Source organism: Myripristis murdjan, chromosome 13, assembly GCF_902150065.1.
Source record: "Myripristis murdjan chromosome 13, fMyrMur1.1, whole genome shotgun sequence".
Lineage (NCBI taxonomy): Eukaryota > Metazoa > Chordata > Actinopteri > Holocentriformes > Holocentridae > Myripristis > Myripristis murdjan.
Genome location: NC_043992.1, coordinates 27,344,228 through 27,369,241, shown reverse-complemented (window position 1 = coordinate 27,369,241; position 25,014 = coordinate 27,344,228). Strand labels below are relative to the sequence as shown.

The 25,014-nt window shown below is 41.4% G+C and overlaps 1 protein-coding gene across 1 annotated transcript in view; it reads left to right on the top strand.

The window, feature by feature from the left end:
• The window catches only part of grik4 (glutamate receptor, ionotropic, kainate 4), a 180,982-nt gene that overhangs the window by 107,276 nt on the left and 48,692 nt on the right, over positions 1-25,014 (top strand). Inside the window, exons 7-9 of the mRNA XM_030066859.1 lie at positions 17,204-17,365; positions 20,721-20,873; positions 21,612-21,716. Of these exons, the coding sequence (XP_029922719.1) occupies positions 17,204-17,365; positions 20,721-20,873; positions 21,612-21,716 (420 nt within the window). The remainder of the gene's footprint in view (positions 1-17,203; positions 17,366-20,720; positions 20,874-21,611; positions 21,717-25,014) is intronic.

Below are 25,014 nucleotides of genomic sequence, written 5' to 3'. Positions count from 1 at the left end.
TGAATTCTTTTATTTGCCAGTCCCTCCATTAGCAGCCATAAGATTCGGATAGCAGCTCTCCGTAACAGTTTCTGAGGCACGCCATGTGCTCCTTGCTACATTAATTCTGCTCTCCGACTTCCAAGGCGCTGGCCCGGGATAATGCAAGGTAATGAATAATCTAGAAACAAGCATTCACTTCAGTTAATGATGCCGATCAGAATTAGACACGCAGGTGATGGGGGGGAAAGGAAGCAGGCATGCCTCGGATTCTGTCCAGCAGTCTTCTGTTTCCTTTATTTCTTGTACTAAAGCTTTTAACACCTGTTTATTTTCCTCTTTCCCCATTAAGTCTACTTAATACCAGCTATTATTACCATGGGCTTTAATTGGAAGATGTAATAGAAATCTTTGCTGTTGGTTCACAGAATAGAGAAGTTAAACAAGATGTGTTTTCTTTAGGCACTGGCCAGCTGGACAGATCCACAGGGCTTTTGCAGTTTTTTCAATAATAGACATCTTTATATGTAAGAGTAGCTGACATCATACAGCTCTGTCAGTGCTGCAGCCATATAGAGGTCCTTTGATCTTTTTTTACTTCGCAGCACACAAATACACATACACACACATGCAAGCATACACATGCATATACATCCTTGTCATCCTTATACTGATGGATTTATGTGTGGAATCGTAACAGCAGCGTGCGCACACACTCACACAGACACATACACATACACATGCCTACATGTGCCCCATTTCCATGGACAAACACACATGCCCCCAGTCCTCGCTTCATGGCTTCCATCTGAGTGATTTGTATCCTGCTATCCAAGCATCTCGGCATGATTGAATAAATCACGTCAGGTTGGCAGCGTCTGTTGACGGGATGCCTAATGTCATTTGAAGGTTAGGTGAGCACAGGGCCTAGCCGTGCCTGGCAGTTCACGCTGTCATTTTGCGTCGTCATTTTAAGTCTAGATAACGGTGTCCTCTCCCTCTCTCCGCACACACACACGCACACCCGTCACTTGCATCCACACAAACACTTAAACACGTTTTCACACACAGCAGCATTGGCTGACATATTATCCCTGTCAGCAAAGCGAGGGCGATCACTCTACCCCCACCCACCCATGCACCCTCCCTAACCCTTCCTCACACACCCCTCCGCCTGTTTGTTTTGTTTTTCATGTTCCATTTCCCCTCCACACACCCATGATCCCTCTTGTCACCGCTGTCATTGTCATGCATCTCTGCCTCAAGAGCTGCCAGCAGTCCCCAACTGTCTCACACACACATATACAGTCCACACACGAGTGAGCAAACTCAAATAAATGAACGAATGTACATGCTCACCCACACAAGACCCGCCATCGTCTCCATCCGGTCTCCAGCCCACCCACTCACACAAATGCATAAATATGGCTGGAACATATTGGCCGTCTCTGTTTGCTGCCTGCTTATCTGCCTGCCTGCCTGTTTGTCTGCGTGCTGGAAATAAGCTGTATATTTTTTTTTCTTCTTCTGCTGTTGCCACAAACAATGGCGATATGGGAACTGAAAAGATGCACACAATACAGATCCAGTGTGTGCTCTAATACACACACACACACACACACACACGCACAAACAAAATGCATTCATTCAAACTCATTCTATCGTCCCTCTCTCCCTGCACCCCTCTCGCTCAGTTCATATTAGGTAGAGCTGATTGGCAGCTTTGTATAAAAGGGTGATGAGGGGAGTTAGGTTTGACTTCTGAAGCATGGCTGATGCTTTTATTTACGAGTTAATCCCTATTCTTTCCCAGGAATTGTCGTGCTCCCCGGCATTTGTTCTTGGCCTATTGGGGTCCTGAGCTTCGACATGCTTCCTGCTTCTAATTATTCCACCCCAACACTGTCAATTGGTAAAATGCTGGATTGAATGTGTCGATAAAGAGCACATCAAATTAATACATGCCTCCCCACAACACACACACATGCATGGACACACGCACACATACTTATTCCCTCTCCATCTTTTTGTCTTTCTCTGGCAGTCGAAATATTTTCTCTTTCACAAATTTTATTGAGCTCGCTTCCTGTTCTCTCTGTGCGGCACTATGCCAATAAAAGACAGATAACATTTAATGTCAGCCCATTTTGTCTTCGTAATCACCCCCCTCCCCCTTTACTGCCAAAGCCTTGAATCTTGCATCTCTCTCTCTCTCTCTCTCTCTCTCTCTCTCTCTCTTTCTCTCTCTCTTTCTCTCTCTCTCTCTCTCCCCCTTCTCACTCTGTCTTTCTTGCTTTTGCTGTGTCTGGCCTTGATAACAATAATGTCTAGGTGATACAGAATTCAATTTCATAAGTTTATTGTTCTGGTAAAAAATTTCTTGTCCCATATCTGCAAATCCGAATGAATGGAGGGAACATTGCAATAAAAATCCACCACTTCACATCAACCTCACCCTCCATCTCTGCTGTACACTGTGGTACAGAAGATTTATAAGGCAAAAAAAATGAAGGCTCGTCAGTCAAACTGCTTTAGAGGGCAGCCACTGTGACTGTGAAAATGATTGGGATTTAATTAATTCCCCTCCACGGCTTATGTAAAGTTCATATTTCCCTGTTTAGACACAGAGTTTGAGAATCAATCAACTGAGTAATAGAAAAGGTAATAGGCTGCGTGGAAGGTGACAACAGAGAGTAGCATCCAGCCAGAATATAAACTATGTCATTATTATGTCACAACGATATGCATTTTGCCAAGTAATGTCTGCTTGCTGCTCATGTGTAATGCAAAGATTGTGACTCATTGTTAACAGCTGGTATGAATTCACTAAGTAACATTCATTATATTGGTACTTTGCAGAGTAATAGATTTTATTTTTCGCCATCAACTCACCCAGTCCCCAGAGGGAGGAACAAATTCTTTTGAGGCTGGTGTAATTAATGCAGAGGATACACTCTGCATGTTTACACCAATGTTCAATTCTGATTTTGCCATTTTGGACAATTTTAAAGATCCAGGTGAGCCCAAGCTAGTCAGTAGATTTTGGGGCTGTTGGGTAAGACAAAAATTATCCTACAGTGGGACAGGATCAGAGCCCTCCTGTTGACTCAGCTGACCTTTTTTGGATGAGAAAATGGTGAAAATAATAGCACTCCATGGACTACTCTAACATTCATTCTTTCCACCCACAGGCTGAGAGGCATTTCCTTGGGTCTAATGTAAATTAACCCATTTGCTGGGCATCTGCTGTTTACCCAGGTAACAGCAAGTGAATGGGTTTATTTTACACCTTAAATCAGTTAACTTACTTTTGATCCTTCAAGCCCGAAGCCATTACCTACTGGTGGGTCAACATAACAAAACGGTGGCAGTCATCTTTGCTGAGGAGGACAAAGCCCACCCTGGAGGACCGAGCAATTCCCGCTGCTCGTTAATGTGAACAAAACCTTAATGCTGCATTATAAAACTGTGCCCAGCCCAGCAAATAAATTTTATTCTTCACAAGGATACTTTGATCATTGCAGCTAAACCCGGGGACACTCTAGAGGACTGTTTACACCAGATTTGCAGTTCTGATAGGAGGCTTGTTTGTGACCAGTGATCGCCACAGATTAGCCGGTGTTATGAGTGGTTTAATGCTGCAGATTAATTTGAGCTGAATTGCCCCAATAATAAGAAACATTTTTGAAATTTATGACCTGGCAGTCCTGGGATGTGTAGGTGCAGTTTATTCCAAACCTTTAGACCATCACTGAGAGCCTGATTTAGAGGGGGTGAGGCAGAAATGTAATAAAAGCCTGTAATAACTTTTAATAACTTATCAAGCATACTTGTTTAAGGATTTGCAATTAAAAATGTTGGGAACCACTGTTCTGCCCCATTTGCCTTCAGCTCTGCAAAGTGTACGATCCATACTGGCAACATCTCTCCAACCACAGCTTTACCCAAATTCTCTTTTCTGTTTTCTTTGTCTAGCTTTTTCCAGTTCATATCAGTGCATGTTGCATATACATCCATATCAATGTATATTCAATTGCACAAGTTCTTTTGGGATAAGAGGTCTGGACGTCAGTATCAGCAGGATAATCTCAGATATGTCGTTAAGTGTGACACTCTGTTCCTGCCTAATCGTCTAGTGTGAACATGTTTACGACTGAGAGCTTAAAAAAAAAAAAAAATCTGTGAAATCCATTATGCGTGTGATGCAAAACATTTTCAAAAACAGGATTTTAAGTCTTTTTGTGCCTCCCCAGCCCAAGTTGGTTAACCAAGATAATTGGCTATCCTGCTGCCTATTTGTTTTGACTGCCTTATGATAATGAAAGGGTGTGTGTTTTGAGGCTGTGTGAGAGAGTGCCAAAGACCTGGCATGTTAATTGTGATTCTGCCCTCTTTGCCTTATCACCCTAAACATAGTTTTCCACTGGCATTATTAGAAACTCTGAAAAGACCAGTCATTTACCATAACATTATCCTCATTTTTACAGTATGTTAAGACTTAAAGTTCCCTAGTCTTTTTTTAGCTTAACAGATTAGGCAGATGCTGGCTGGATGCTTGTGTGTAAATGGAGGCAAACAATTCAGTAGCAGACGTTCCTTCTCTCAGACTCAGTGCTTTATATGTGTGAGGAGTTGGAGGGTATTGATTACTGTGTGTCAGCCCTATTACCACCACTCTCCCTCTGAGCCTCATGTCGGGATGACTCAGTGTTGACAATTGTATTACAGCCTATTATCTTCGAAATCCCATGGCTTGAGTCGCAGCATACTGCAGGGTCTTGTTAGGAAAGTTGAAATTGCCTGCTGACTTCATACCTGTCTTCCTTTCTGTGCCCCCCTTTCTGACTTCCCTCTTGCCATCATCCAGCAATAACTCCCCGTCCACCTCGTTTCCTCCTGCTTTATTTACAAAGTTCTTCCTTCCGTCTTCCTTCTATCAGTTTCCTCTTCATTCCATCCTTCCCCCTCCTTTGTATTGTTATATTTTGTCTTCTTTACGCGGCGTTAAGCTGTTATATATTAGACGAAAACTGTAAATTTGCCAAAGTAAAGTCACCACAGAGTTAATTTAAAAATATCACACCCCATCAACTTAAATTTGTCAAATAACTGATATTGATCTGCATGCTTTCTTGCTAGAAGCTTTTATTTAATGGAGAATTCGCCCATAACACGCCCATAAAGTCAGCATCTCTGTCTCATAAGGACATGTGGGCCCCTGTGTATGTGGATCCACCACTTACCACTAATGAGCTTGTTAATTACTAATTAACTAAATGATAGTGACATTTTTAAGAACTATGAACATTTTTTCCCCTGGCCTTTTCTGTGTAAATCATTTCTCGGCTGTAAATCAGCACCAGAGGGCCAATGTGGCTATTGTTCTGTAACTCTTTTTACTCATCTTTCTCTCTCTTTGAGACAAAATTTCCATTAGATAATTATTGAACCGTGTTTGTGTGTTTGGTGTGTGCATGTGACTGTTCACACACCTGTGTGTACATGTATACATGTGCATGTGTGTGTATGTGCATCCTCACATGTATCTTTGGCTGTCCCTGTGCTTTTGTATCCTCACACATTAAGCATCTACTAGCAAGCTATTTCTGATGTTTACATCAACTATTATGTCCGAGCCTTGGCTGTTTTAGTCAGTCTTATGGAGCTTTCATTTTGATGAATTACATTACCATTATTGTATTCTGATTATCATTCTGCCAGACAAAGAAATGCAGACGTCCAGGTCGATACACAGCCACCTTTAGTGGATTGTGGAGGAGTGTGGAGGATGAATGAGAGAAGTAAAGGAAACCAATGTCTCATTCCTCTCAGTGACTTCGATGCTTTCTCTTATCGGCAAGTGAGGTTGGTTATGAAGACGTCAGGATGTTATTTGATCATAGAGGAACTTAAGACAAGGTCTCACATTATGATGCCATTACTGAACAATTGCATTGGTGCAAAGGCAGATATGGCTATAAAAGTGACACTACCAATTCACTAACCAGGTAAACAAACAAACACAAAATGGAAGAGGACATTAATGAAATCACAGCATTAGTGTGCATTTCTAAACTAAAACAGACTCCTTTAAGCTTTGTGAGCTGTATCAGTGTCCAGAACAGCACATAGTCAAATTAAATTTCTATCCTATATGCTTAAAAGCTTTTATTTGACTTCTAATGGAGAAAATTGCCGTAATCTGATTGCTGTAATCAGAGAGATAATGCTTGGTTTTCTTTTGCATCCCATTCAAATTACACCCAATTCACCCCAAAATAGAAACAGGTGGAAGTTGTGACAATAAATTGCATGGAAAGCCCATGGCTTTGTAACCCCACAACACATTTAATTTTGGTTACTTCGCAATAAATTTTTAGATTAAGATTTGGTCATGCTTTCTGGTTTTAGGATGAAAGAATCGTAACATTCAACTAATCAAAATGGCTGACTCTACCCATCTATGTCAAGTCCATCCATCTCCGCCCTCAGTCCCGCTGAAGGCCAACTGGTGAATAGGGACATATTCTGCCAGAAAAGTAATATGTTGTTCGCCCAAAAGCACATACTGTAATTTATGCAGGAAAATCTGAAAATTCCTACTCTGTGGATTGCATGTTTTTTACAAGGACCTTAGTGGTTAAAAACTATCTTTACAGTCTTACAATCAAGATATTTTATGGGTCAAATGTCAGTCACTTTAAAGCTCTACTACAAAAGATTTTACATTTTTGCAAAACAGTACCCCTACAGTTGCAAACTGCAGTTCCCTCTTCCACCACTGCCATAAACTGCTGCACTTGTGCATTTGTTTACAAGCTGAAGGATTAGGTACTGGCAAAGACGACATCGGATCTGCTGTGATTCCTGTACTGAGAGCAGCTAGTGAGCTAGCTGGACGCAGTTGCCATTGGTGACATGATGACGTAATTGCCATAAAGGATACCATATTTAGCAAGGACATGACAATGGTGGTGATAACATGGTAGACAATATGCCATTTACTCGCACACACTGTTGTCGGCCACTTAAGTAAGATTTTATCCAATTTTGGACGTTAATGGAGATGTCATAATTTGTGAGTTTGTGCAACAGAGCCTCATGATTTACTGTATCAAAGGCTTTACATAAATCAAGGACGTCTGCTCCCACCACTCCTCCTTGATCTAGGCTAGTTTTAATTTCCTCAAGGAAGTAGCAGCAGGCAGTTTCAGTAGAGTCTTTTTTCCTGAAACCAAATTGCATAGGATGTAAGATGTGCAATTAGTTGTTCTGCCACAACCTTTTCTATAACCTTTGAAACAGGTGGGAGAATACTGATGGGTCGGTAGTTGTTTACCACCTGAGTATCCCCAGATTTGTATACAGGGGTGACAGTTGCAGGTTTAAGTGCTCAACGGTAGACAATTTCATTAAAAGATTTGTTTATGAACATGACTAGAAGTAACATAATGGATGCCTTGTGTTGTTATAAGAATGCTGTATCACAACCATGTATGTCTTTAGCTTTACTATTTGTAAGAAATGAGATAATTATTTCCACTTTCTCTGCATTAATGGAGGAAAACATAAAAGCAGAATCATCACAGGTTAAAGCTTGTGGAAGTTGGGTTTTTGGAAAACTCAATTCTTGTACTGAATTTATAAAATACTCATTAAAACATTTACCAACAATATGGTCATCATCCTGGATGCAGCCATTTACCTTAGGTTTTACATTTCTATTTGCAGATTTTTCCTTTCCAAGTAAGTTGTCAATGCTCTTCCATAGCTTCTTTGAGTTTCCTTTTGCATCACAAATAATATTGAGGAAGAAGTTTGCTCTAGCCTTTCTGAGTTGTTGTGTGACTTTATTTCTAAGACCTTTAAAAATCAGATGATCAGTACTTAATTTTGATTTTAAAAACCTTTTTAGAGAAGCATCTATCTTTTTCATTTATTCCCAGAGACTACTTTTAAGAATACTATTAAAGCAGGGTAAATTTCGTTTTACATTTGTTTTCTTGCCCCTTGTTTTGTGTATTTTAGTAGAATGTCTTTGATAGTTGACATTAAATCAGCACAGGCTTGCTTACAGGGCATATTGCCAATGGTGTCATGCCAGTTAATTTGGTTTATTTCATTTTCAATTAGGGCCTTTTTGAGAGATAAAAGGCATGTTGGATTTTTCCCTCACTGAATTATGATTTTTAAAACATGTTTTTGACAATTTTCTGGAGGCCAGAGTAAGATTATGATCTGATAACCCAGTAATGAGGTTATAAATCTTTTTAATCCTGTCTGGTTTATTTGTGAAAATTAAGTCTAGAAGCGTTTGGGAAGATTTTGTTATTCTTGTGGGTTTATGAATCATCTCTGTCATCTGAAAAGTTTTTGCAATATCTTTAAGCTTTTTCCTACATGTTTTGTCTTGCCAGTTTAAGTTGAAATCACCCATAAGAATAACTTCAGTTTTTTCATGTTGTTTAAGTTTGATATTTAGACAATCAAAGAAGTCATTTGTGGCAGCAGGGGGGCGGTAAACTGCAAAGACAGCAAAAGACATTTGGGAAGATAATGTGATTTTCACCCCCACGCATTCCAAATTATTTTCTGGAATGGCTATTTGTTGACTTTGAATGTTGTCTTTCACATATATCAAAACGCCACCCCCTTTCCCTTTACTTCTGTCCCGTCTGTACACATTATAACCTGGGACATTAAAAAAAGATAAAGGGATTGTGGGACTCAACCAAGTCTCTGTGAGGCATAAGTAATCAATGTTTGAGTCCGTCAGTAGATACTCAAGTTGTTCGGTCTTTGAGATAATGCTACGTATATTCAGGTGTATAACAAAAATGCCTTTCGGCTTTGTTTTCGCATTCCACAACACACTTGCATGATTGACAGTCTGAAACAGTTTCATCTGCTGTTGTTTGAGGCACGATGTAGCTTGTGTGGGGACTGTTGGAAGGGGTCTGCACAGGACTAGAGTTATCAGCATTTGGCCAATATTGCTATCAGACATGATGATGTTTGTTGGAGGAGTCTTACCTCAAGTTCCTGTGAAAGCAACACAGCTCACCGGTCTAGGAGTGTCAGGATCAGCTGATTGGCAAATGTCCAAGGTCCTAGGGCCGGGATTTGAATGGACATCTCCACATAGAAGGAGGATTGCGCAGAGGACGATAGCTGGGCCTCTCTTTGTCGACACAGGTGTTGTAGAGTGTCCATGCTGCTCAAGTTGCACTCACCGCGCTTGACCGTCATCCAGGATATTGGAGAATAGGATGTACTGGCTCCACGAATCCACCAGTAGGCCGATGGTGAGGTTTCCAGGGGAGTTCACGAGCGGAGTCGCACATTTAGTGGCAGAATGCCAGCTTCCCCACGTTTGCATGCCCAGCAGAAAAAACAAGTACAGCGCCAGGACAATATGACGTAAAAACTTTTTGGTTTTGACAGTGTTGTAATATCACCAAGGCGCCCAAGTTCCATGTCGTATATGATAACCTGGCGGTTTCCCAGTATGGTTTAGGAGAGGTGAGGCAGCAGTACCTGCCACTCTGCTGCTACCTGCCGCCATGTCTGCCACCAAGCTTTATGTCCTGTTGGCGAACCGCCCCACCAAACTTCAGGGCACAGGGTGGCCAAGACAGAGGCACCACTCTACTTATTACATGTCAGTGTAGCATTAAAATGATGATGAAGCTGTTATTTTAAGGCAAACTTGTTACACAATGTTGTTTTAAGTCAAAGGAAAGAGTATGAAATGAACTTCTAAATGGAATATTGTCCAACTTTAAGGTTAAAATCATAATCTCTTTATTGTCCATAGATGTCGACGTTTGTCTACAACTTCACAAGTTGGTTAAAAGCACATCACAGTAAATCCCAAAAAAATATTATTAGAGTTTAGCAGAGATATTGCATTTGGTATGAAAGACTTTTTGTAAAAGTTGCTGCAAAGGCATTATTGTGTCTTCCCAAGTGCAGTTTTATGAATATTTTAAAGAGTTACCCGTGCTCAGAATGGAAGAAAATCAGCATCCATCAGAAACACCAATCACACAGTGGTCCTTCCTAGATATATTTTAGGTCTGTGCTGCATAAAGTCTACCATAGCGATATGGAGACAACCCTGTGTATGGTATGGATGTAGCACGGTGCTCTCCTGTTTTGCTGCTGTGGTCCCTGTAATACAGAGTGCAAGAACACATTGTCTCAGAGTAGCTGAGGGGTTACTTGGTCGTGATGAGAAACACTCAGGAGATCGATGTGAAACACTCAGGGCTTCACTGAGATGAACAGAGTTTAGATGGAGCCTCATATCAAATATCAATTATCTGCAGCTTTTCTTTCCTTTTTTTATTGTTTTTGTTTTAGTATCTCAGCCACCCACTACTCCACCCCATTGCCAAGGCTGCAGCTTCACACGTCTTGAAAACAATCTCTGTATCCCAACAAATTATCTGCTGTTTGCATCCACAACCTCCCATCTTTTCAAGTAGAGAAAGCATTAATAGCTATGTTAAAGAAAAAAAATCCCTTTATTTTTTTATTTTGTTTATTTTGTGTCTTTTCAGCTGTTCTGTTCTTCCATAAAATTCTGCTGGGATTTGAATGAATATCTTCCTGGAAAAGATAGTCTCTTTCAGATTCCAAGCATATGCTGCTATCTGCAATATTCATGGAGCTTTTGGCCTCCAACACTGAAGAGTTATTCTGGGCATAAGGTCTGTGCCTCACAAATAGGCTGTTATTGTTTCAGGTCAAACATAATTCTATGAATAATGGATTTAAAATCGGTCATTTATTTCCAACACTCAGCAGGAATGCAGCTTGATTGTTTTGATGTATGCGGCTATTAAATGTGTTGAAACACAGCTAATGTATCAACCTCAGCACGCTGCAATACGATTTATGGTATGTAAGTTTCATGGTCATCTTACAATAAATGAAAACCAGCCTAGCTACCGAGAATGATATAAGTAGCAGATTATTGGCCTGTATGAGCGGTTTGGTACAACTTTGGTATAAAATGTTGCACATGCAATGTCCCTTATTTGTCCTGGTATTGTGCAATAAGTAAGTGATATTTCAGTCAGCTGTGACTGAAAACTGCAACACAAAAATGGGAGGAGTTGCCTCGAGCAGTTACATTTTCAAATGACATGCAGCAAGCTACAATATTGTTGTGGACTTATTGAGGGGAAAATTCAGAAAATAATGTAACCAATTTTGCTATTACATCTCTGGTTCATAACAAGTCTGTGAGCATGACATTTGGATGCTCTCTCTCCTCTCCTTCTCCTCTCCTCTCATCCTTTGCTCACTGAGAACATAGTAATTAAGAGGCTGCAGGAGGCCTTAGAGCCCAGCCTGAATTTGCATGGCAATTGATATGAGCATGAAATGACTTATTGCCAAAAACACTGCATGAACATTATAGCTATTAGAGAATAATCTGTGTGCCACTATAATTGTATTTCATTACAGAGTGAAGAAAACTGGACTAAGGCCTCAATGCTTTAGCCTGTTATACTCCCCAGTATAAAAAGAGGGATGTAATTAATTCATGTTTTATCATTCAAAAAATCAATATGTAATTTACAATATGTTACTCAATCATAGACTACTGCAGTCTCTATCTTTTGTAACGGTGCTGGCTTGCTAAATATGGAACAGCGTTGAGTTTTCTCTCTCAAAGTGTCAGTGATGAGTATCACTACGTAAAGCTAACTTCATCAGGGGCACATGATCAGAACATAATAGCTTTATACTTTCCACAACTATAGCACCCAAAGAGAGTGCACTTTGACTAAGGGTTGTCCCTTAAATGTATTTCTGCTAAATGTGCTTTCCAAGGACACCTCTGAAAAGAGACAAACAATCTTTACACATTCACAGAGACTGTCCATGAAGGTGATGCCACACCTACAGTATTAGGCATCTGCAGTGTACTGCCTCCCCTTTGCATGAGGGAACTGAATCACAACAATACCGTGTATTCTTTACTTTATGTACAAGCCTTTTGTATGTAACCTGACGTTGTTACAGTGTTTAGAGTCTAAAGTCATTCTAACCTCACATTAACTGAAATAAACACTGCAGAAATAGAACTTCTTCAAACAACCAACTTTTTAAATGACTAAAACCCACTGGAATACGGAGACGATACTGAAAATATAAAAAAAAAAAAAGTGACAACATGAAACAGCATTCTAGAATTCCCCGAGGAGCATGCATAGATATATATCCCCCCCCCAAAAAAATCCAGTTAAACTTGTATTTGAAAGGCTTATCTATCAATGGAATATTTCTAAAAGCTGTGAACAGTCAGTGCAGATATGTGAGGTACAGATTCAGGAGGTTCCATTGTACACATGCTGCCGAGGTGCAGTCTGGATGTCCTTGAAGTTCGTTTTCATAGACTTAAGCTCACTATAATCTCAGCATTTCCACCCATTATTTCCATTCCATTATTAGTAGACTTTGGAACAGATTTGTGATGGGTAATGGCAGCTTATGAAAGAAAAATTTAACTTGAGATACACAGATGGGTGGTTTCTGGACAGAGTATATACATACCTTATTCCAGAAGGTAGGGTGTGAGAAAACATATATCATGAAAGAGAAGTTTAAAATTGGAAAAATGAAAGAGATATTTTCTTCTATAATAATAAGGCAAAACTTAAAACATATTGACTGATGAAAATGTCAAAACTACATAAAATATCATTTAGCAAAGAGGAATAGATCTATTTTGGCCCAGTTATGATTATGGCATCTTTCCTCTGCATCTGGAAACTGGATGTTATTTTGGCACTGATCAACAAAATCAGCCCTGTCAGTAATGTGATCTTCAAGAAATTAAGAAGGAATTAAGAAGGAATGTGCCCTACAGGTAGTCGTGTTTTTGGATGGAAGTGTGTGTATGGCAGGTAGTGATGGCCTGTTAATATATAGGTTTTGAATGCTGAATGCCAGAAGTCTAGTTTAAAATGTGCTGTTGCATATGTGTGTCTTGTAATCCCTTGTGGGACAGGCAATGGACCTCATGGCCTGACACACCACAGAAAAATAAATTACTTCATTCATTCATTCATTCATGGGGCGATGGGATCAATGGACAAAGAGCAGTCTGACAGAATCTGATTGATTGGAAGAGCTTTTCCCTCTGTACTCGATCTGTTGTGTAGGGTGGTGGATTTGCAATGTAACTGTGGTGCCATTTTGTGTGTGTGGTTCATGGTAGGGTCTCCCAGTATCGGTCATATGATTCCTCCAGGGATCTCATTATTCAGTGCTCAAACTGACTACATCATAACAAGCGCTATAAGTGGTCACACAGTTCAGCGTTGTGTGTGTACGTGTGCATGCATGTACTTGTGCATGGGTGCATGCATCGGTGCTCCGTTATGCACTATAGCCAATCGAGTAGAGGATATATGGTGTGACAGACACCCATAAAAGAATGGATAAGACATAGATCCTTCTAGGTTGTAGGGTTTTGAGAGCAAAGCGGGTGAGAATTGAAGAGGTGAAACAGCAGTTTTTGGTTGGTTGGCTCGGCTCGGGTCCCTACTGTTGATTGATCTCCAGGTGACAGCCGGTGTCAGGGGGCCCATGGCCAGCCTGTCATCCCCTCTTGCTGTCCTTCCTTCCCGCCCCCTCTCATCTTTGCTCTGTCACTCGCTCTTTCTCCTCCACTGCTCCCTTAACCCCTCAGTTGTGCCAGCCAGTCGCTCCCCTTTTTCCTCTCTCCATCATTTCAACTCCTCTCACTCCCTCACTCTTTCCTTCATCCCTCTCCTCTTCCTCCGCTCTTCTCAGCTCTTCAGTGATGACAGTTGGTTTCTCCGCTGCTCTCTCAACCTTCCAACTCTGCCTTTCCATTTCCCCACTGCTGGGCACCAACTGTCCCCCAACACACAGCCTCTATTCCACACCACCTATTTAGTATGCAAGACAGCATAATTACTCATGTGGAAGGGTTTGCTGTGTGCGTGCGTGCGTGTGTGTGCCTGTGTGTGTGTGTGTGTGTGTGTGTGTGTGTGTGTGTGTGTGCGTGTGTGTGTATGGGTGTCCGGCTGGCCTTTCATGCGTGTGTCTGTGTGTGTGTGTGTGTGTGTGTGTGTGTCAGTGCCCTGAAAACCTACAAATGCGGCACATTAGTTTTCTCCAGACACAGCCGAAGGATATTTTGGTGACCTTGGGCTTTGGTGTGTGAGCGCGTGTGTTGCTCATTTATAGGGATTTCATGTTCCTGTGTGTGGGCGTGCACATGCACTCTTCATTCTGTATTTGTGCATATGCCTGTGAGGGTGTGTGTGTGTGTGTGTGTGTGTGTGTGAGTGAGTGTGTGAGTGTGTGTGTGCACATGTATACATCCTTGAGGGGCATGCCTAATGATAGGCTCGTTTGCACAACTCTGCCTTTAATGATCTATTAAAGTATACTTAGCCAGTAATTATATGGCCACTCCCAGTAGGCTTGTCAGGACCCACAAGGAAGAGCTAAAGATAGCAGGAGGACCATACAACAGTCAATGTGCTTCATATGACGCATACAACAGTGTTATGGTCCCAAGTTTTGTTTTCAGTTTTGTTATAAAAGTGCAACAGAGGAGACTGTCAAATTGGATTTTTTTCTCATTGCGTGATCTCACAGATGGTTAGCTTTTTGAGATGGGGCAGTGTTTCTTTCTCAAGCTGTGTTGCATTTAGCTCTCTTCTTCATCCAGACGTAGCCTACAGAAGGTTTTTAGTTCAGGAGCTTAAATTGCATCCAGCGCTCTCCCTACTTTTTAAATTTTCTGTGAAGCAAAGTAAAGTGGAAAATCAGGAGAGGCAGGCTATCAAATCTTCACTGAATTATGTTTTTCAAATCCAGTGGAATAGTTACACAGAGCAAACTGCCTCTTCTCTTTAAAGAAAATTAGACCATTATCCTAGTCATTAACAGTATTGTCTCCTGAAGTTTAACAGCAGCTAGTCTCTTACACTTCAGTGACTCATCCTCCAATTAGGCCATACATATCCTTCTAATTTGTGCGCACCTCCTTTTTTTCTGCCCCAAAATGTGCACCCATGATATACTGTATATGAAAACCATTTCCTCTTCTCTCCTTCCTTCTCAAAATTTTTTTCATACTCCTTCTGCCGTCCTTATCCTTAATTATCAAGTGTGTTTTTGTTTCCATTCATTTGTATTTTTACTCTTTTGATTCTTAAACTCTTTGTGTTGTGCAACCATTTCTCCCATATTTGTGTGTCTTGGTGTTTCTCTCTTTATCTCTGCCTAATGACTGTTCGTCACCCCTTGATAAACTTTCTAATCCTTTTCACCGCTGTCCCCTGGAATGTTTTTGTTAGTTAAGTTTGTCAGAGTGGCTTGTCTACGACTTGTAGCAGAGGTGCCCTGCTACATGCTAGCATAGCCAACCTCTTGGGATTTCTAGGCTTAAACCTGTGCCGGGGAGGTTGGCACTTAGCGTAGTTGGCCTCCCACTCGCTGAGTGTCAACTGTGTCATTTTCTCTTCCTCGTGTTTGAGTCTGTGTTGGCACAGTCAACCACTGGTTTCTTCCCACTTGGGTTTTGTTGATCTCAGTTGCTAACTTTGTTTGTGTCGATTTTGGCATCTTAGAGCTTGTTCTGCTTCTCTCTTATCGGTTATCTTCTACATTGCATCCGCTATATTTATTTTGTCTAATCCCTCTTCACACATCCTCCTCTGTTAGATCAAACCAGTATCGTAAATGGACTGCATTTCTATAACACTTTTCTAGTCTACTGACTACACAAAATGCTTTACAATGTTTGCCTCACATTCACCCATACACACACACACACACACACACACACACACACACTCACACACTGATGGCAGAGGCATGCGAGGTTCCAAGCTGCCCATCAGGAGCAGTTATGGGTTCAGTGTCTTGCTCAAGGACACCAAAGCACCCTCTCTCGAGGAGCCAGGGCATCAAACCAGGAACCTCCCAATTACCAGATGACCGCTCTGCCTCCTGAGCCACGCGGCCCCACTCTTAATGTGTTTGTTTTTTTTCTGTTTGTCATTTTTTTAGTGGCAGAACCTTGCCTTAGATTCTATAAGTTTCCATATCTCTAGGAGTGGGAAAAGATTCCCGTTTGGCTGACCAGAGGATGCATTTTGTTTACATTCACACACTCAAATGTTTAACCTTCCTCACTATTGGCAACTCTAATCCACAACATATGTGTTTTTCCCGTCATAAATGTGTCCCCTCCCTTCACTGTTGCCCTGCCTCCTTACCTTTGAGCATCTCAGTGTCACCTTCTGCCTCCTCTTACCACCTTTTTTCTTTCACCCCCTGATCTCCCTTTTTTCCATTCCACCTCTACCTCATTGTCTACCCTCATTCACCGTCCCCTCCGCCCCCACTTATCATCGGAGTCCCTGGCCTTGGTGACAGACAGACAGATAGGTAGACCGTGCTAGGTCTGGCTGTCATAGACTAGATGGCACCACTGCTGCCAAGCGAAGGCTGCCACCTGAGGGGGATGGGGCTCTGACACCTCTATTAACCTTCAGGAGACGTTCGCCCCCAGTCCCACCCCCACCCCATATCCTTTCCGCTCTTCCTCATCTCTATCTTTGCCTGTCCCCTGTCTGTTGGTCCCGAGGCGGGGAGAAACCAGTTGGCCCCTAAAGCAAAACAGCCAATAACAAATACCTGTATTTTCCTCTCCTCCCAACCTGGAGCATTTCGATATGCTGTGGATTCCTATCTCAGTTTCTCAATTTTCCATCGGGCTCAATTTCTTCCTGTGTCTGTTTCTGCCTGTGTTTCAGTCTCTTCCAGTCTCCCACATTCTAATTTATGTGCATTACGATTCAAAATTCAAAATTCAGTCTATGACCTGCATGTCAGGAAATTCATATGGCCAGTATAAAATGTGTGAGTTACACATCGATGCATAGTTAAATGCTGGAAATGGAAAAATTAATGCTGCTTTCTGATATCAATCAACCAGAATAATCGAAGTTAATGAAAAATAAGTGAGATAGATTAAATTGGATGTAAACATGCTGCATTTTAAATTAACGTGTGCCCTTTTTAGCCAATGCAATATATCATCTGAACTGACACTGCTATGTAAAGCAGATCATGGCAAAATATCACAGCTTCCATCTGAAGTCATCAGCATTCACCAGATAATATCTCTCTCTCTTTCCTCTCACTTCTCTCCCTGCAGGAATTCTCTTTGCTCCGATTGGACGATGTGGCAGACCAACGAGTCAACATAGTTGGCTTTTCAGTCTTCAACAAAACTCACCCCTTTTTCCAAGACTTTCTGCTAAGCCTCAACCGCTCCTGGCAAGAGAACTGTGACCACGCACCCTTCGCTGGCACACCAGTCAGTACACACACACACACACACACACACACACACACAGTGTAGACATCATCACCCAAATTATTCAAGGCTATGTCTGGAAAAGAACCTTGATTGACGGATGAACCCAAGCGCACCATTTAGCCCAAATACGGCCTCCCAAGGCATCACTCAAATACTAATGTTTCTCAAACCCAGTAACAAAGACACTGAAAGGATGAAGATACACAAATAGCTTGCAAATATACAGACATGACATTTATCCAGTTAACTTTTATAATTGCAGGTGATGGTGTAGATCGTTGTCTCCCAGACAGCTCATTAGCAGAGTTTGGCACCGTGCTTATTATATTTATAATGGCATCCTCCTTGTTAGATGTGCTTTAGAGGAAATGTGAAGCAAAGTAGCAATTTACTTAATTCACACCTTCCTTGTTGAATCCCCCACCGTTCAAGAATAAAGAGTTTCACAGGTTCAACAGTTTTGTTGTGAGCTCCGTATATTTGGACTCATACCAACCTCAACTCAGCTACTTAAAGATAGCCGTCCATGACTGATGACTGTTAATTATTTAATTATGTTCGACCTATAGGAGAGAATTAGGAGAAACAATTTGTTGAAGTATTTCTGGAGTCGCTGTAACAGGAACATGATGATGCCAAGGTTGTTTAACTTAGACAGTTTCTTACTTTTTATTCAGTCGTGTACTTCGTACTGCCACATTACCATTTCAAATAAACACAGTCTCAGCTAATCCTGTATAGAGGTACAGCAAAATGCAAAAAGGCAGGCAAGAGGACCTGGAAATGATATAATAATACTGGTGATATCTACGGTTTGCACACTTCCAGAAGCCATTTTACACTGGAGAATACCAACTACATGCTTAGAGGATGTATGTAGTAAATCCTACATATGATCAGGAGGCGTCTTGTGGCCTTAAACTCTGTTTCACAGATAATTTCACATCAACAGCCTTGGTGACTTGCAGCCATTCTCAGAGAAGTCAATGGGCATTTTTAGCCACCAGATGTGTTACTTTTGTTCCTTCTTGTCTTAGTTGTTAGCTGCTATCTCTAATTAATCCTTAGATGTTTTGTGTCAGAAATGAAAAGATAATAACTATGTACTGCACAAAACAATGATAACAAGCCAAGAAGTGAACAGAACAGCTCTTCTGTCACAGCGATACATGACTTCATGAGTTACTTGCATCACAGTATAGACTTTATGAGCTATATTCATCCTGTTTTATAAGAAATACTGTTGCAGCTACATCTTTTCAGCTTTGGATTTCATTTGTTTGTGTCTAACACGATAAAGTTATTCCATGACATCTTATGTGCCTGCCCGCTGACCTGTTTTTGTCTTTGTGACACTGTGCTAAAAAATACAAAAGATGCCCTGTGCAATGCACTACATCTATATCTTTGTGGATATTTTGCTTTTTACTGCGTGATTCTAGTTTGGAAGATTCATCCCAGAGTTGCATCATATTTCAGCGCAATGTATTTTGTCCCACAGTAATTTGCCTACCACACACCCTCTGCAGATGCCCCTGCCTGCCCCAGAGCGCATACACTGCTACTGTCTGCATGTTTTTCATCCCCTGCCTATGGGACAGATCCATTTATATATTCCGAGTTGGCTGGCGTAACTCTTTGTTCTCAAACTATTTTGTTTGGAGTGTGCCATCTGCTTTAATCAAAAGTCGCCCTCTGAAGTCATTATCTTAAAATACATTAACTGCCTCAGTTCTGCACATACACATGCAAAAAAGCCCATCCTATGCATTTGCTGCACATATGAGCCCCGCAGTCACATTTCCTCCAGACTTAATTAGTGTTTATCAAAGGACAGCATATTATCTATATGCATGTCTAAATGAGTTAATCACTTTGTAGCTCTGCTCTCATCAGCCTTTTTTTTCTCCCTAGTTATTAGCTAATTCGTCACTAGTCCTAATTGCCAGTGGCTCAGAAGTCTCCTAGTGACTAACTCTGTGCAGAACACAATATTTTCACGCTGTGTTTGAACTATGCTTAACCTATTTCACCACCCAGCATGTGCAAAGCAAAAGGGGGTGGTGGGTATGTTTGTATTTGTTTCATTTACTTTCTGTTCACTTCAAACAGAGCAAGGATTCATCCATTAATTGGCGCTATTGAATTTTTGTTTTCTAATTAAGCCCTCAAGAAAATGAGGATTTGTGAGAAGTCAATGGGTGTTTTTAGCTACCAGATGTGTTACTTTTGTTGCTTCTTGTCTTAGTTGTTAGCTGCTATCTCTAATTAATCATTAGATGTTTTGTGTCAGAAATGAAAAGATAATAACTATGTACTGCACAAAACAATGATGGCGAGCCAAGAAGGGAGAGAGAGCAAAACTAAGACACTGAGTAAGAAGGAGATTAATAAATTCCATTAACATTGTTTGTTTATTGCAGGAGATATTAGTAGACGTGTGGAATATATCAAATTTGTAATATTCTCTACAATAATAATTTTCAGTGTTGACTTGTGGTTTGACATTATTGTTTCTCTGCTCCTCCACACCACGTCGACATTATTACCATATGCCAAATCTAAATTACATTAATTCGCAGTCTGTAATCTTTTCACAGCCTGTTTGTGTGCTCCATATTGCTTTTAATGTGCAATCCAACAATTATATTAGGTGTTTCAAGGTTGTGATACATCACGATTTCACAGTTTAATGGCCACGTTGCAGTTCTGTTTGGTCTGCAATATACGCTATGCATCACAATCACTCAAAGCCCTGTATCGAAATCCAACCAACATCAGGACCGTTTCAGCCTCCTCTTGCTCCATTTTACACAGATGCACAACAGTGAAGCGCACACTCTCCTCTGGCTTATAATGCAGGGCATCATGCATTTTAATCAAATTTACATAGCGGGCTGCAGTGGTAGTGTCAATGAGGCTGTTTGTACAGGGGAGATGTGGGAGATAGTTGCCTCTCCCACTGTTTTCTGGCCCTTACATAGAGAGGCTGGCGGTAATTGGAATGGTCAGAGTATGCCAGCTCCACTGGGGACAAGAGTGGGAAGGACAGAGAAGAGAGACAGAGAGAGAGAGTGAGAGAGAGAGAGGGAGAGAGAGAGAGAGAGAGAGAGAGGGAGGAATGGAGAGAGTTGGTTTTCAATGCTGTCAGCAGATCAGAGTCTTTCTAATGATCTAATGGAATAATCTCACTGCCACTCTAGGGATGCTTTAACCCCTCACTGACTGTAACCCACTGACATGTTACACTTGAGGTGCGCTTGTTTTGTGCAGTCTTGTGTGCATGTGTGTACATACGACATTGCCTGCATAACATGGTCACCTTTTCTTCCTCTCCCCCCTTCCCCTGCAGCTCTCCTCAGCTCTGCTGTTTGATGCAGTACATGCGGTCGTGGCAGCAGTCCAGGAGTTGAATCGTAGCCAAAATGTTGGCGCCACTCAGCTTTCCTGCAAGTCCTCCAAGATCTGGGAGCATGGCACCAGCCTCATGAATTACCTGAGGATGGTAAGACTGCCTCCACAGGACTGGAGGGAAATAGACTGCAGTATTGCGCTCAGATTGTTTTTTGTTTGGATGTGTGCCTGTTTTGCATGCCTGGGCTTTTCTTTCTTATTTTCTTAATTCTGTTGTGTTTTATCACACCCCTACTTCATACCTGTAACTACTGGAAGAGCAGAGTTAGATAATGTCAGGGATCAGTCAGCTTATTGAGGCATTCATTATTGTTTTACCGTCAACGTGTTAATGGGATATTTCAGAGCCTAGTGATTTTCCTTGATGGCAGATAATAATGCATTGTCTGTACTCTCATCTCCCTCAAAAATATACTCACTAGGTCAGTGTATCTCATCTCTCTACATTATACCAATAGAGAATAGAGAAGGCAAGATAAAGATGAGCTGTCAGTGAATGAAACGTGTACCCCTATTAGGGAGAAATAGCTGCAAGTGATTGGGCTATCGAGATGCCTGAATGTGACATGTGTTCGATATCAGACTGTTTGTCTTTCTCTCTCTCTTAGTGAAAGATGATGCGGGTAATGGCTCTTCTGTTGTGCAATATTTTGAAGATAATATGACTGTATCTTCGCATTATAGTTTCAAATATGACATATTACAAAAAGCTGATACTGAGCCAATACTGCTTGCTTCTGTTCGTATCCATAATAGCTGCTTTTATGAGAGACACTTTCAGGATTTCTGAGTAAGGCCTTCAACATGTGTCTGTCTCTGTGTTGGATAGGTAGAATTGGAAGGTCTAACAGGCCACATTGAATTCAACAGCAAAGGTCAGCGCTCCAACTACGCCCTGAGGATTATGCAGAACAGCAAGGACGGCCTAAGGCAGGTAAAGTAACTCCCGATCATACAGTGCTGATGTTTATATCACCTGTCGTACTATTTGCATGCTGTGGAATTCAACCAGCATCACAGCAGCGTAGCCTGTATAGCACAAAATTCATGGTGTTAACAATTTTAGTGCTCCATAGCACCTCTAGTCTTCAACATCAAAAAAAAAAAAAAATTGCATATAAATAGCGTAGGATTGCTGAAGTATCCTAGAGAGATTTCCCCATTCTCTCTTCAGATAGACACTGGCCATACCATGACTGTTGCAGCTGAACGCAAAGCTCCTCAGCAGCTATCTCTATCCCACTAGGGCACTACTTCTGGCAAATGTGACAATTGTCTTTATGGTGGTGATATAACTGGAGCAGGATAGGACAGCAGGGAGCCATGATAACACTTGCCCAGCTGATGTCTGCTGGTGCAAACATCCCCATTATCCTCCGAGCAGAAGTGTAGAGGTGCCAGAGGGCAGAAATATGTATTATCAAATATTAAGGATGCTCTTTGGAGGGTGCAAAGAGGCATGGATTTACAGAGACCAAATCTGAGATTAAAAAAAAAAAAAAAAACAAGTCAATGTTTTGGGGGGCGGGTTGCTGCTCTTCTTGGGTCTCTCATAATTTAGTTTTTGTTTTGATTTAAATCATTTGAAGCATAGATGTGTGGTCGATTTTTTTTTTTTTTTAATTTGATGTCTGAGTGAAAAGTGAAAATTTTCCATCGAGATCGCTCACTGCCAGGAATAAAAGTGAAATAATAGCTTCACCCAGAAGCAAAAGATTTTGAGTTACTATGCCCAGACGGGTTTTCATTTTAATGGCTAAATTGAAAGAAAACACTCTGATCTTTCTGCTTGTAGGTTGAGACAAGTTTTGGGCAAAGGTGCAAGATGTCCATTGATCCTGCATGTCTTTTTTTTTTTTTCAGGACTGCTTGTGCAGTCCCTGGTGTAATTACAAAGTCTGCATCAGCCGTTCCTCTGGAAGGCTGCTAACACTCGGGCATCACTGCCATCCTGTGTTATACAGGATGGATACATTCTGACTCAAAAGCACTGTGATTAGCATCCTTCAGGGTGTGAAGTGCTGATGGTGCTGGGGCAGAAAGTGGCCTCCCACAGGCCACCTCCAGGTTATTCTGTTCCAGCCTTTATTGGTGGGGCTGACCAGAGGTTTTCAGCAGCAGACAGTCGGGTCCATCACTGAATGGAAGAACTGCCGGTGCTCTGCTATAATATGTCCATAATTCATACGTTTGGCAATAATGGATGGCAGGAGCTCCGTTGTCAACAACCCCCAAATAAATAAACATTACATCACAGAGGCCCAGTTGATAAAATGTTGGTCCCAAGAAACCACATCAAAAGGTTTTTGTTGTTAAGATGTGACTTCATGCAGAATCTTTGTACTGTAGTTGGGGAGGAGCGAGTACAAACATACAATCAGAACCCCAACCCAGAACAGTCATCCCAGGACAGGGTTATTCATTCAGGGTTGCACAATTAATCAAAATTGTATCAATTACATCACCACATTATGGATAAGTGCAGAATCTAAATCGTGGCATCTGCAGGTTAAATATGACAGTATACCATTATAAATGAAGTATTGCGGAGCTACAGAGATGCTCTGGCCTACAAATCATATTCGCCAGACATAAAAACCATGATGGTTTATTGCAGACCCCAGGAAAAATCACAAAGCACCTTTTAGCAGTTCTTTTTCCAACTTTTGCAATAAAGGGGAATTTTCTACAACACCATGTTTGTCCCAGTTGTCCTGATGTTCTTGGCTCATTCCTCCACTTCCTGTTTCTCAGTATGTTGCTTTACCGGCGTGGTGACAATTGGCATGATCTCTTGGAGGGTTTGCACATGATATTCTGCTTTGTAGAGTATGTAAGAGTAACACAAGCCAAACTAAAGTATGACATACAAAATCCCAGGTCGGTGATAACATCACACAGGCCCGACTGCATGAGCTGAATCAGTATGTAAGCTTCTTTCTTCAAACTGGAAGCTGTACAATAGAGGTGACAAAACAAGGGAATGGCCATAGTCAGTGCACAGCTCAGTACCGCTTCTTTTTTTTTTTTTTTTTTTCTCTCCCCACATTTTGTTGGCTACACTTGAAGGACAGCTTTTATCCCTGCTGCATAACAGGCCTTGACAGCACTGATAGTGGATCTTTCTCAGCATTGTGTTTTATTTTGTTACGGTGCGCTGTCCGGCTGGCTTGAACGCTGGCAGGCTGGCCTGTGGATGTGTCCTAGTATAGGCACGGAGGCTGTAGCAGTTAGCCTGTAGAAAGGCTGTGAGCCTTAGATGCCAGTCTCTGTTTTGACTGCTACACAGGAACAAATGTGCACATACACACACACACACACACACACACACACACACACACATACACACACACACACATACACACACATGCATGCACACAGACAAGCAAGCATCTGCTTCAGTGCTTTTGTCTAAAGACCAAATAGTTACTCTGCTTTTCCCTCCTCCTTCTGACTCCTGCCTCTCACCCATTCCCCTCCAATGCTTACAACAGAGGGATTACTACTGAATATCTGCTGGCGTCTTTCCTGGTTATGCATGCCTTGTTATGAGTGAAAAGGATAGACTATTCTGAATGCCAAATGTTTTTTTTTTGTTTTTTTTTGACATAGCTGACGCTGTGGACTAGCTTCATACAGCATGCTCTTAAACCCGTTTTCTCTCTATAAATAATGTGACTCCCAAATTTTTCACATTTCAATTTTATGCCTGAGGCTTGATGTAAATTGATAACACCGATCCCTCACTTTATTCCCTGTAATATTATATAAAAAATACATAAGATTTCTACTGGAAACAACAAATCACTCACCTTGACCGATGTGATGTGCATTTCACTCAGTACCACAGTAAGTGTGATGATAATTTCCTTATCTTTAGGCCAGTAGAACTGTCATCGCTGCATTGCAGCAGATAGCTGTGTTACTGGTCTGTTATCTGCAGCATTTTAAGTTGTAGATGTTCTATTAAGACTCTGCTCCGCTGCGAGACAAAGACCTACACACAGTGACCACTTTATTAGACTGTGCAGGTGGACCACCTGCACAGTCTAATACAATCCATTACAAAAGTTCTGCTATAGGGTTTGCTTTTCTGATGCCTGTAATGCTCAGGTTTTCTTTTTGTCACAGTAATAGAGGTGTTCATTCAACTCTATGTTTGGCATTGAGCTCATTGATAGTGGTGCTGTTGTGCTGGACTGCATTTTATTGAGAGGTGTTTCCACTATTCT